Genomic DNA, 14,904 nt, shown 5'->3' on the forward strand with positions numbered 1-14,904 from the left:
GTGAATCAAAGCCTCCTGAAATTCTGCTCCTGCTTCACACTCCGAATCACTATTAGCTCTCGTCTGAGAGAGCCACTTTTGTCCTGTAAATTCTCCAAAAAAAAAAGAGAAAAAAGGACGAAAAAAAAGAGAGAAAAGACAGCAGACAATGAAAAAGCATTTAAAATGCAGTCTACATTCCATTACATATATTCCCTCTGCTTCTCCTTTCACTATTTATTCATTAGAAAACATTTAACGTCAGAGTGAATTTCACACCGGCCAGTCCGGGGACAATAAAGGGGATTTGGCCTATTTGGGCCGCGGGAGGAGGACGGATGGATGCAGAAAGGGTTGAGGGCAAAGAAGCGAGAGAGGGAGGGAACGAGCATTGAGAGGGAGGGAAGGTCCCCGATGTTTGTATGATCTGGGAGTCGCTGAGATGGGGCCTTCTTAAGACTAAATAGTGCTGTAACGGTCCGTGTCCAATTAGAGCGCCCTGTGACCGAACAATGGGGACTTGTTATGAGCAGTGCAGGAATATAGACCAGTGAACCCTAAAGTTCAGGATCAGTGTGTGTGTGTGTGTGTGTGTGTGTGTGTGTGCGCTCCAGTGTTGTTTAGTTCCCCGGGTTTGTGACCCTGGACCAACGATACACTGGACCAGGTGAGATTTTCCAGCACCTGTAAGCCAAGCAATCATTTCACGTCATCCCCATCACCCCATTCACTTCATGCCCCCGGGACCGACCCTAACACCCCCCCACCCCTCGCTCACCCCTCGCTCTAAGCCAAAGAGGCAGGTGAACAATATCATTGAAGGTCCCCCATTCGAGATGTCAGAACTAATCTGAGTCTTGCGATTATTGTGAAGAGAGTGGAACTCCCACACCCCCACCCTCTAAACTCCATTTTCTCTCTGATTTACTATCGTTCGTACATGGGAACAGGCTGAACTTGGAGCTAAACAGTAGAACAATGGACAGAAAGACACTTGTGACACATCAATTGTGATCGGGCGCATGGACATCGAGGGAGAAGAAGATCAGGACAACAACTCAAGACTTTAAGCTTTTAGAGAAAACTCTGAATGTTTATGTTTGCTGGAACTCATCGACTTAGTAGTTTGAGTCTTTGAATACCAACCCAATCACTAAAGGTGCATATTATCACCCCAGCATCTCTGAGAGTGTTGGAGCCATATTGCTTAGGACTGAAAATACACAGCAAACCACAGTTTGTTCCTACAGTGAAGTATGTTCACTACATTCATCCTCAAGGTGTTGTACCCCAAGAGGCAGGGTAGACACCCCTATGCGGTACACCACATGACTTTGGAAAATGTGAAAGGTATTTAGAGCTGAACTGTATAGCCAGATGTAGGTAAACACCCAAACATGAGCTTGTTTGACATTCCATTTCAAAATCATAGGCTACAACAGGCTTCACTCTGACTCTGAAGACTGTCCAGAAGACTTTGGAGTCTCTTCAGGACCTTGTGGGCATCAGAAGACTTGAATTCATCCTAAAAGATGCTTTAACAGAGTTGAGGTCAGGAGTTTAGGTCACTGGAGAAAACCATGTCTTCATGAACAAGCCTTTCAAAAAGGATCTTCTAAAGAGCTAAACTATATGAACACTAGGGCCTTGTTGATGGAATAATAGATGCTCTGATGAATAACACACTATTAAGAATACGAAGGATTTTACACTGACTGCAGGATTTATTGTGGTGCTTAGAGGTACCTCGGCTACCTGTGTGGTACCTGGACTAGAGAGTTTAAGAGCTGAACCATTGGTCTACTAATTAATAAGAAAAGAAACTCAGCGTGAAAACTCAATCACTGCACGGTCAGTTTAGGAAAATCTCCTGAGCAACGGAGTGAATTTTAATTAAGAGATGAGAGCTTCTTGAGTCCAGTGTAGCGTGTCCATCACAGCCAAGTGGAGGTGACCTCATCCAAGAGAAGAGACAGAATAAGAGTGACCGAAGTAGAAGAAACACTATCCATGAGAAGATCTCCTGAAGTGACCCGTGAGATCCTGTTACACACCTCCTGTAGAAAGTGGCCGAGACCCCTGCTGTAAGATACTGCTCATGAATTAGTAATCGATCAGATCTGTGGAAGATTCAGGTGAGACATTTGTGAAGTGAAGGTGCTGAAGGTGCAGAAGGTGCCGTCATGCAGCAAAAGCAGATCAAACTAGAAGTGATGGATTAGTGTAAATCATCCCCAAGACCTCGACTATGCAAATCATGCTAGTTTCAGATAGCAGCTGAAGTTTCAGACATTTGATCAGACAATCTGACCGTGTCTACCTGTGCAAGTCAGAACTTTAAGACCAACCAAGAGACTTGGTAGGATATCAGTGTAAAATGTGAGATCTGCTAAGCTCTACTACTAAATCAGAAGAAAAACACTGGACAGAGTGACACCAATACATCTCTGTCTGTACCTGCATTGTGGTTGATGTTCCAACTAGTGCTAATCTCTAAATTTCTGCCAAGCGAGTCCTCCCATGCCAGCGTACACCAGAGAACTCTTAAATTTAGGATCATCCAGACCATCAGAATCCACCTGTTTGTGTTTAGTAGAAATCAGACGACTGGAATCCACCTGTGTAATGACGTTTAACAAAAAATCAATCTGTTTGTGCTCGGTAAATGTTCAGACATTTAGTATCCACGTATATGTTCAGTAGAACTTCAGATCATCATAATCCACCAACTTGTGTTCAGCTGAACTTCATGCCTTTATGATCCACCACTGTGAGTTTAGTTGAACTTCAGACAATCAGTTCAGCTTTGTGTTGAAAGTGGTTTTAGTGGAGCTGTAGAAAGTTGTTTGCTGTAGAATTCAAAGTCAAACTTTGCCTGTTCCTCATGTCCCGAAGAAAGTCTCAAATATGTGTGTTTGGTTGGTCTGTAGAATGCAAGAGCTTCAGAACAGGTCAAGTCAGATTCCAGAAGACTTCAGAATGTCCGGCTTCATCTGTTTTCCAAGATCACCAAGCGTTTTGAGGTATTTTTCACATTCTCGATGTCCTAGGTTCCTCACATCAGTATCTCTGAGCTGTCCAGAACTGATGTGAACACCCGTCTCAGCGTTCGTCTGCTCAGACTATCACCCAGCTCTCCAGCAACAGCACCGGTGCGCTAAATCATTAATGGTCTGTTCGGCCGGAGGTTGCAAGCAACCAGATATTGTTCAGTGTTTAACTGGGTGTCTCCTGATCTACTAGAAGTAACACAAAGATACAGAAACACAATCTGGCTGAACTCAGTTACCATTCGTGCTCTCCACCTCTCTCTCCAACCTCTCCTCCATGACCAGGGATCTGAGAATGAAGCTGCACGACAGTGAAGATCTGGTTACTTACTGATCTTTGATTAGTGGAACACAATAACAGCCACTCATAATAACACCAGTAATTACTCACTCAGGAGGTCATACTGAATACAGAACAATCTCTCACCATCACAAACGCAACTTCTCACCACTGCCCATCAAGTAGAGTTCAATAAACTGTGCAGCATTTCTCAAATCTTTTAACATCTAGAGACCAAGAGCGTGTGTTTCCTTTCCCAACAAGGTGTAATAACAAAGCTTAGAGTACAAAAGTGAAGGGGTGCAGCTCTTGTCAGATCTAGAATTATTGACATTCTACTAAAACAGAATTTAAAAAAAATGAGTATCAGAATGTTTGACTATGATCATTTTTAATATAATTTATTTCAAGACCTTGTTGACACCTTTACCAAGTGTGCCAATAATTCTAGAGGTGACTCTCTGGGTCTGTTCAGTTTGGGTTCTGTACAACATCAGCTCTTCAAATGTTCTTCTAACTGTTTACTTGTCTGTTCCAAGATCCAACCGAACATTCCAAAGCATCAGCTGAGTTCTACAGACATATTAAGTCTAAATTATACCAGTTTTCTGGTACAGAATGTCTAGCTCAACCAAGAGTTCTTCTCTTCAGAAGTTCTAAAAAACAGTATTTATTTAAGGCTACATGCTACAGAACAGTATGCACTATCTGAGGGCTTCTGACGTGAATTCTAATAAAGAGTAGAGACTACAGTGTTTTTTGCTTGTTGACTTGACAGTGGATGGCACCATAGTTTCCATCTGAAATAGGCAAATCAGCAAATATGGATTTCTCCTGGCACTCAAACCAAACCTGGTACCAAACCCGGACACTTCTCATATCGTGCTGTATATTAAATGTTAGATTTCCTTATGAACATCTTCCTACCAATCCAGAGCATCAGAAGAAATGCGTCTTCTTTAATATGTCCAGCTATATCTTTCCCACTGCAAAAGTGTGTTGTCTGGACTACCTAACACCTCTCTCACTGCCCCTGCACCCCCCTCTACGCTCATTCGCGCACCCCTCCGGCCTGTAATGCTTGTCCAACCTTAACAGGCTTTGTGCTGCCCGCTGGGCCGAGGTACCGCACGAGACTCGGCAAATCCCATTACACATGAGCCACAGCATTTGATTCTCTCATTAGAGATTCCGAACAGAGAATAAGGGAGTATTATGACACAGGCTTCGCTGCGTTCCCACCGAAAAATCCAACCACCTCTTCCATCCTGTCATTTCATTTTCTGATCTGGTTCTTGTCTCTGATCTCTGCTGTGTCTGTCCTCCTTTATCGCTCTACTTTCTCATGAGGAGGCCTGACAACTCTTCAGTACCAAGGTTTTTTTATATGCTGTATATGCAGGTAACAGGTGTTAAAGCTTCAGTAGAAGCCACCGTAAATTGTTGTGAGACAACCCTAGATTTCCGATGACATGACACCATGGGACCCGTCTGTGACGACACACTACTAAACATATTACTGTGGTGGCATCTTCAAAAGAAATCAAAGACAACCGGCTTTGACATGAGCCGAAGTGGCATCGCAGGGGGTTGATGAACGGATGATAAAAATGATGACAGAACTGACAGTTCCCGGTCTGAGATGATGTGAAGGTTCAACGTGACCTGCCGATGTGGCCAAAGGTCAACGCCAGGGTCAGTGGGATGACCCTGTAGATGACCCCTTGTTGTGATGTTTCTAAAGGGATCTTAGGAGGTAAATCTAAAGACAAAATAGTGGAACTAAACCAGAGAAGATCTAAAACGTGAACACGGTCAGCGCTGGTGCTACTTTGATGCCACCCCAGAACAAGTAATAAATTATATTAATAAATGTAAAAAAGAAACATATAAATATAAGTTAAAAAGTCACTTGGAGAATGTTTACTTGCTGTAATTCTACATGTAAGTCTGCTCTAGTTGTATTGCTGATTTATCTGCTGGATTTTACCTTGTTTGACCACTAGGAGATCTAACCAGTCATGGATTAAAGTGATATAAGATGACAGGCCGGCGCTAGGACCTGGAGGGAGCGGGACACAGGGTTTCCTTTCTGTCCGTTACAGGTTTATTGATCGTTGTGACGTGATAATTCACCATCTGTAAACTCCCCCGGGTCCTAAAGTCAATTATCACCCTGTAATACCCCCCAACCACCCCCAAATACCGCCCCTAATACCCCCCTAATACCTCCCGTCTCCCTACAGGATTCAACTGGCATGAGGTTTAAAAACGGTGCAGGGTTCAGTTTATTTTACACCATTAAAGTGAGAATCACCTCACATTCAGACGCCATTTTAATAACAGTGTGAAGTGCACTCAAATATTTACTTATGTTTTAAATCATTACATAAAGAAATATTTGATTATATAAAGTGTTATATGATGTAAATACACACACATGTGCTCTGTATTTATTCATGCTTTTATATAAGACTTAATTTTATACATACTGAGGAAGATAACAGTGTTCCGTACATCACATTGGGTCACAGTGTACCTTAAAAATACAATAAAAATAAGTTTTATAATAATGAGAATAAAACCATTTCAGATAACAGAAGCGAGGAGAAACAGTTCAATTATATTAATTTACTAACCCTGATAAAGTTCATTCATTCATTCGTCGATTCATCTTGAACAACTGATTCATCCTGACCAGGGTCGCAGTCAGTGCGGCACCACCTGAAACACTGGGTGCAGTAATGAAATAGCCTAAACCCTGACCTGGGCACCAGTTTATCACAGGACAACAGATATTAACTTATTCCATTAATTAAAAACCAAATCAAGAACAACATGGAAATGATTTTCACTACCAACACAAACAAGCAAAAGTAATAATAAACATATATATATATATGTAGGAGTATTTAACCAACATCTTTCCCTTTATTATTGGTTTTAAGCAAGCTGGATGTTATGTAATGTTATAAACATGTAATGTTGTCTTATAGGAGGTAAACTGAGGGGGGTTGCACAGAAATATCAGAAAGCAACTGAATAAATGTATGTAAGTCTATAGATCAGCTATTAAAATGTAAATGTAGTAACGACACACACTGGTTTAACTTGTAATAATAAATGACTAATAAATGAATTCTGCATGATAATAGTTTGTCATGGATTATTATAAATGTAAGATACTGAAACATAGTCAGCTACTAATTAAAGCTGAATATCTTTGTTGTAAGAAAATATTCTAGACACACCAAATGAAATAACTCAATATTAATCTGTTTAATATAAACCCAACATGCCATGCAGTCCAATAGAATTTAGTCAACGTGTTTCAACCTTAACAATAATTATAAATAAACAAAACAGAAAATAAAATGCTGATATTTCCATAATAGATTCATGTAGAAATAAAACTGAATCTCTGAATGTTACTGAGATTATAAATCGCCTCAATAATCCCAAACAGAATAATTCAAACATTAATTCTATTTTGAGAGATCACAGCCTGGTCACTGGTTTAATCTTGAGTTTATACTATGCAAATATTTGTGCACTGATGGATGAGGCTGCGGTGGGAGCGGAGCTGTGGTGGGGGAGCCGCCGCACTTTGCGCCTGTTTTGCCGCCCCGAACCCGCGCTCACACACGCGCTCAAACACACACACACACACACACACACACACACACACACACACACACACACACACACAGATCACTGCAGCACTGAAACACCTTCACTCATTCATCCACATCCACAGAGACCTCCACACAGAGCAGAATAATCCTCTACAGGACTCTGCTGTGTTTAGTCTCAGTGTGGATAAACCTGTAGAACCAGGATGAACCTGCAGAACAAACTGCTGCTGAAGAACATCTGATCTGGAACTCTTCACACTTTCTGCTCTGAATGTGATTTTACTGAAAGTTTTGGACTGAATTTATTCCACACGTGCAGAGGAAGAAACTGGGACTGGAGTTCTGAAGTTTTCCATGAATTCAGGTTTTATGTGAATATTAGATCGGAATTAAAGCTGTAAACTGCTCTTCTTTATTATAAACCAGTTATTACTGCTGCAGCAGGTGCGCTCATTTCGAATACCGCGCATGCGCACCACCGGCTCATGACCAGTACAGTTCGGGAGTACTGCGCATGCGCACCAGTGGCCCCCCTGAACAGTGCAGTAGAGGGAAATTTAAAAACGGTTTGTGGGTCTGAGAGGCTGGACTGCACCATCTCTGCTCCCCATCACTCTCTACACCAGTTATACCACCAACACAGGTAAGATACAGCTAGTTTTATACCTTCTGCTGTAAACTGTACATTTGGAAATAATTATTGCACTTTTTTGAACGATTTTACAGAATAAATGAATATAAAATGTACAGAATATAGTATAAACATGTTACACTCATGAATACATTAGTGATATAAAAATGTGAAGAAGCATTGTCCTGATTCTGTTTATTTTATAATGTTTGACATGTTAATTTTATTGTTGTTTTTAAAGCCTAACCAGATACACAAACTGCTTTGGGTTAAATATGTACAATATATTATATATGTTGCATTTTATACAGTATTTAGTCTAAACATTTATTATAAACAGGACTACTTTAGTCATATAAATATAACCTTATGTATAGTTTTACTTGTTTATTTTATTGTTTTAAAAACTGATTAATCACATGTTTTATATAACAACATATATAATCATTATATTCATTTATTTGTAAGGAATACTTAATAATATTTACATTAATTATTAAAATGAGTAAAATGTAAAAATGCATACATAGAGGAGCACATAGGGAGCTATCATCTAAAAATCACAAGTAATATTTATTTTTAAAATAATTCATTTAAATATTATTTTAATTAATATAATTTTACAGATTGTTGGAAGTTTGGAACAGACTGTTTTTGTCCAAAAATACGTTTGCTTTGGGTTTTCAGAATTGCTGCTGGATCTAAATATTATTTTATATTTTGTATATAGTTTGGTGGTGCTGATCTTCTATAATGTAAATTAATGACCATGAAGCTGGAGATGTTTTGTGTCTATATAAATAGGACTAGCTTGACTTTACCTGTTAAAAAAAACATGGAACAGTGGTCTCTAGTCAAGGCATATAAAGTGTCTCTGTGAGAGCAGCAGGTGAAAAGAAGCTGCCGGTGACAGTCTGTGGCTCTCCTCAGCCAGTGCGGGGGTGCTGTTAGGAACAGAGCAGAGGGGTCGCAGTCAAAAGCAATAAACCCTAAAGCTGACGTACATGCACATGGTTCTTACAGGTGTATGTAAACTTCTGACTTCAAGTGTGAAATAATGTACTTAATATCTAATCTGATCTTTATGTGGTTGAGGTTCGGGAATAAAAGAACCAAATATAAGTCCTGTCCTATCATAAGAATTAATCATGATATTAATATTATACTGGTATCACTGGAATGTAATACTGATAGTATGAAATATAAAAGTGTTTGTGTGTGTGTTTGTGTGTGTGTGTGTGTTACAGGCGATGATTGAAGCTGGATGTACAGACAGGATCACGGGACTGATGGCAAATTCAGGACAGGATCAGAACTCAGTACAGGATTACAGGTACCATCACTTACAGATCAAATACTGCATTTTCTAACCATGGTCCAGTTTTAAGGTTTAAGTGGCTTAAGAGTTGGGGGGGGGGGGGGGGGGGGGGGTAGATAAATGTATAATTCATTACAAACTGCTAAAGTGTCACGTTATACACAGTTTATACATTCAGGGACTTGGTGCTGGTACAACTGGCCCTGTTTCATTCTGATTTGATTGAAACAGGTTGGTGCTGCACCACCTCCTCACAGAGACCCTGATCAGTTTGCATCACCTCTAAACGTCTTTACAGTTAAAGTGAAGAAATCTGAGCTTACAATGAACTGAACATCAGCTCTGAGAACGTTGTGTAATGATCTTTCCTTCCTGATCCAGATGAAGCATTAAAAAAATAATAATCATTTCTGTCAGTAATAAAAAAAACAGATTATTAATGACCGGATTATTAATGACGTGTATCAGTGGAACCAGATCCAGTCGTGTTTGGGCGGTTTTAGAGGTTTTATGTTGTTTATTGTGGCTTTAGTTTCTGATCGTTATGGTGACTCTGGTTTTGTCGTTTAACGTTGTTCAAGCTTGAACGAGCAGCTCAGGATTTAAGAGTGTGTATAAGTAACCAGGAGGTTGTGAAATCAAACACCAGCCTGCTGAAAAAACCTGCTTTTAAAACCTTAACAGCATTTACAGTACTGATTACAATTGGTGAATCAGAGCACTGAGCAATAACTTACTTTCATTTATTACTAGTGTAAACACAATCCAATAATATGTATTAATCTAAACTTAAAGCAGGTTTTAATGTTTATCAGACCGGGTGAATATGCTAACAACAGAAACACATTGTTATAATGTGTAGGAACACCACAGGTCTTATTGTTGTTGTTTATTTCTTAATAAGACGCAGTTTTAATAATGATACCAAACAGTCTAAAAACACTCCAGCCTTTCATTCCACTCCCAATGTTACTGCTCACAAGTGCAAACATGGTGGACTCAGAGTGTCTCGAGATATTGTGACTTTATGAACGTTATAAAACTCAGGATTGAGGCTAAAATCATCAGTGTGGGGTTAAATCTCGGCTGTGACGTGCACTGTGTGAACAAGCCAAGTCTGTAGCATGTGGTTAGAACAGGGTACGTTCTCCTCGAGGTATGGTTTATAGATATATAGAGGTACTACAGATTTCTCCCACCTCGCAAAGCATGCAGAAGGTGGATTTGCTGCTCTAAATTAGCCCTAGTTGTGAGTAAGTAAGGGTGTGGAGCTCAATAATCGTGTGTTCTTCAAAGTTGAGTCCACTTTTCAGTGTCTTTCCTTTCTCAGAAATGTTTTTGAGGGGGGAAAAGTTCTTAAGCTTTTGTGGCCGCAGCATCTCCAAGATACTCCAGACTGGACCACAATAAGATGTGTGTCATATCAGATTTGGCTTTAAATAAGTCGTTTTTTCCATGTAGTTTGGTTTAGAACTCACCACACTGTCCACAGTCGAGTGATCTGTAGATCACAGTGGGTTTGGGGGTAGGGAACTGACATGATACACCTTCACTGTTAAGACGTTTGTTGGACTCTTTGGTGTTATTGTTGAACAGGCGTGAAACCTTCTGTAACCAACTGTAACTCTAAATGTGATACTCCTGATTATGGGTAATTTTCGGAGCAGATGGACTTCAGGACGTGTGGCACCGCGATTAAACTCCCAGTATCGAGTTTCATTCCAGAATTGAAAAAAGTTCATGGTAACGAAGGTCTGATTGAGATCACGTGTGCTGAGGAACATCCAGCAGGTGTCACAAAGCCGAGTATCTGTTGTACCCGAACCTCCAGCAGCTGCTGCGCTGCACCTACACCTCCCACATCAAAGCTCCAGTCTAAAGTTACCCTCCAGTGTGTGATGATTATTCATAACCTCAGTCCGAGGGCCGGCCGGGCGCCCCAGGCCACGTTCCAAATCTCTCCTCTGCACTGATGTAATTTATTCAGGGGACAGACTGAGAGTGCGCCTTATTTACCCCCCTCCCCTTCACTCATCCACCCCCGCGGGCAGTGCAGGGTCCTGTCCCGGGCTGGGGGAGGGGCAGAAAGGCCCGGCTCAGGGTGGAAACGGGGCAGCCAAACAGATGGCATCCTATTTGTGTGAGGCCTGTCATTCCAGCAGATTAATGCAGGAGGGTTGGTTAAAGGACAGACAATCAGGGGAACGAGCGGGGGGGGCAGGGGGGGAGGTCCCGAAAACAATAGCGCCACGTGCCGCACCGCACATCTCGTCGTTCGCCGACACAATGGGCGATCATTTTTCAACGAGGCCCGGACCAACTGCTGCAGACGGGCGCACGGGCCGCGCTAACTGCGTTTCAAACCACCCGGGACGCCCACTGTTTACGTACGATTCAGCCAATGGGAGGACGAGCCGGAGGTCACCTGACCCAGGGGGGGTACCACACTGTCTGCAAAAATAACCGAAAAACCCTGGGTCGTCATGGCGACATTAATTATTAGGCTAGTGGAGAGGACTGCAGGGCCGTTCCCCTCGCTCCTCGGTTTATTTTCATAAAGCAACTTTTATAATGATCATTAATTCTGAATCATTTCTGACTTTATGATGGAATAAATCTTATTATTGTTTACACCATGATCCCCAGCGGATTGTTCAGTTCTCAAACTCTGGACCAATGGTTACATGGTGTTTGATCCAAAAATAAAACCCATTCTTAGTGAAATACCATAAAGAATTATAATAATTTAAACGTTTACACACACACCTACATTTCCCCCATTGTTTCTCAGTTATTTGCCAATTCTTCTATTCATTGCTGGCCGAGGAGAGCTGAGACTATCACACACCCTCTGACATGCATCAGGTTGGTCGTCCACATCTTTTCACCTGCCGGTGGTGGAGCCTCTCAGGTGCTTCAACTAAACAGCAGAGGGTGCACTTGTACAGCAGCACAGAAACCCCGTTAGCCTTCCTCCCTCCTTCAGGCACAGCCAACTGTGTCTGTGGATGCCCGGCCTGGTTGACACAACCCAGCGCCCCCAGATTTAGGATTTATACGATTTCCACAACTTTCTTTTTTGGTGATGGAATAGTTGGAACACGTCTGTCCAAGGGTGCCACACAATGTTCTATAAAAATGATTGTAATTATGTTATTGTTATAATTATTGATACTTACACAATCTTGTACTCTTGCTTTTTTAGCTACAGTGATATAAAAGTCAGTGAAATGATTTCTTCTGTATTTAGAGTCGTCACAGCAGATTCTGGTCTGCACACCTGATTTAAAGTGATAATAATGCATTAATTACACAAACCTGTGTGTGTGTGTGTGTGTGTGTGTGTGTGTGTGTGTTTAGACTGCTGGCCTCAGACATCTCTGACCTGACTAAGTTCGACCCCAATGACCTCCAGTCTCTGACCTGGCTGACCTCGGTGGACGTCCCGCGCCTGCAGCAGCTCCGCTCGGGCCGAGCCGACTTCAGCATCAGCGCTCAGGAACAACTTCAAGCAGGTTAAACATCATCGCTAACGAACAACTATTGTCTTAATTAATCATCGTTATTCTAATTAATTCATTCCATTAGATCAGTGTTAAATCCAGCAACATTTTCATTACATTTATTTACTGTAGTAAGAAAATCGTAACAATAATGAGTATCTCTGTACTTACCTGTAAACACATTATTGTAAATAATCAGAGGAACACTGTGGACTGATTGTTCGATTTTGCTTGTAACCCCACAGCGTCTCAGCTGAGTAACATGGGCGTGACCGGAGGAGCGGCGTCCATGATCCACCTGCAGAGTAACATGCAGCACAGCCCTCTGGGAATCAACAGCGTGAGTTACAATATTAACATGAGATTACAGTCACACATCTGTTTATTCATCATATAAATTATCGTACGTTTACCTTCCAGCTGTGGAGCTCAGTGGACCCTCGGATCATTAATCTGAACTCTGGTTCCATCTCTTACAGATGCCACAATTTTCTCCCAGCTTTCCGTGTCCGGCTTCAGTGTACCAGACCTCCGCCCAGCAGGTGCTGACCTTCTCCCAGGCCAACCAGCAGGTACTGAGGAGCGTGTCCAGCCTTTCTAACAAAACATACCGTCCAGTAAAGGAATACAGAGTGCACAGCATGTTCCTCCCTACACATTAAAGCTCTCTAAGAATTTTGTAGCCGTCTTAGGTTGTCTAGGACGTATGAATAGAAGGTAATACGGTGACGATCACTCTGGCTGATCTGCTCCTGTGTTTTTATGATTGTAGTGTTCTCCTGGAGGACTGTACACCACGTACACACCACAGAACATCTTCACTCAGCAGCAGATCACTCCACACAGCCAGGAGTCGCAACCCAAAACCTTCCCCAAACCCATCTACTCCTACAGGTGAGCCACCATCAGTATCTGTTCTGTTTCAGTCCCTTACTCTTAAGTGTAACTCAAAAACGCAAACAGGATTTAGATGAACGCAGTGATGTAGAAACGGATCTGATCTTTCTCCAGCTGTCTGATTGCGATGGCTCTGAAGAACAGTAAGACCGGCAGCCTCCCCGTCAGTGAGATCTACAGCTTCATGAAGGAGCATTTCCCTTACTTTAAGGTAAGACTCTGGACTAACTTACAGGCTTTCTGTCCACTGCTCCTGTATGTAGGGGTCACCACTGTGGTCAACATACCTGATCTGGAACAGTTTTCCCCCAGATGCCCTTCTCTTACTTTATCATATTCAAAGTTGCTGTGGGTGCTTATGACTTGGCAAAACACAGGTCACCAGTCCATCCCTTCTTGACACAAACCCTCCTTATTTCATTATTGAAAAATGTCTATTATTAAAAGCTTTGGTATAGAGTTTATACTGTTACTGTCTGGTAGAGACATCAACAGGATTGGTGGAGGACTACAGAGAGCGTAGTGTGTTCTTCTGTATGTGTTAAAGCTCCCAAAGAAGATAACTTTCTTTTTCTTCTTGGTGATGCTCAGACAGCACCGGACGGCTGGAAGAACTCGGTGCGGCACAACCTCTCCCTGAATAAATGTTTCGAGAAAGTGGAAAACAAGCTGAGCGGCTCGTCGAGGAAAGGCTGCCTGTGGGCGCTCAACCCGGCCAAGATCGACAAGATGGAGGAGGAGATGCAGAAGTGGAAGCGAAAAGATCTTGCAGCCATCAGACGTAGCATGGCCAACCCGGGTGAGTCCCAGTAATGCTGAAGATCAGCTCAGCTCATGTTCCTCATGTGGTTCCTCATGTGGTTCTGACCGAGAGTCTCCTGTGTTTCCTCAGACGAGTTAGACAAGCTGATCACTCATCGACCCGAGAGCTGCAGGAGGAAACTGCTGGAGCCTCAGCTTCCTCCTCCGCCGGTCCTGACCCTGCAGTGTCTTCCCGTCCACCAGCAGCTCCAGCTGCAGCTCCACAGTCAGTCCAGATTAGCACCCACGTCTCCAGCTCCGGCTCAGACGCCACCGCTGCACACCATCCCCGACCTCACCAAACAGCCACACCCACAACCTGCTGAGATCTACAGCATACACGGCGACGTCCACTCCGAGGTGGACGCCCTCGACCCCAGCATCATGGACTTCTCATTTCAAGGTTGGTGCAGTTTGTAGACGTATTTGATGCAAAGTGGTTGTAGACTCGTTTCTGTTCGAATCTCACTGTGCTGTTCTTCTACCTGCAGGAAACCTGTGGGACGAGATGAAGGACGACAGCTTTAACCTGGAGGCTCTGGGTTCCTTCAGTAACTCCCCCCTGCGTCTCTCCGACTGTGATTTGGATACCGTGGGCGCCACGCCGGTCTCCGGCGCCGGGGAAATTCCCTTCTCAGGCGTCTACACGTCCTACAGCACGGTGGATGCGTTCTCCAACCAGTACATCAGCACGCAGGGCGGCGGCAAACCCATCGTCCTGCACTAAACACACCCAGCGAGCAAAGAGCCAAGGCCAGCTTCACTCCAAAGGACCAGCGATGGTGCAGATGTCTCCAGTCTCTTCATTCC

The 14,904-nt window shown here is 42.7% G+C and overlaps 1 protein-coding gene across 1 annotated transcript; it reads left to right on the forward strand.

Moving 5' to 3' along the window:
• The first annotated feature begins 8,825 nt into the window (after positions 1-8,825).
• foxn4 (forkhead box N4) lies at positions 8,826-14,821 on the forward strand. Its single transcript, XM_063018105.1, has 9 exons — positions 8,826-8,908; positions 12,254-12,408; positions 12,642-12,736; positions 12,876-12,968; positions 13,169-13,290; positions 13,408-13,504; positions 13,885-14,092; positions 14,186-14,497; positions 14,586-14,821. The coding sequence occupies exons 1-9, from the start codon at positions 8,826-8,828 to the stop codon at positions 14,819-14,821; spliced, it is 1,401 nt and encodes a 466-aa protein (XP_062874175.1).
• Positions 14,822-14,904: the final 83 nt, after the last annotated feature.

This window comes from Trichomycterus rosablanca, chromosome 21, assembly GCF_030014385.1.
Source record: "Trichomycterus rosablanca isolate fTriRos1 chromosome 21, fTriRos1.hap1, whole genome shotgun sequence".
Taxonomy (NCBI): domain Eukaryota; kingdom Metazoa; phylum Chordata; class Actinopteri; order Siluriformes; family Trichomycteridae; genus Trichomycterus; species Trichomycterus rosablanca.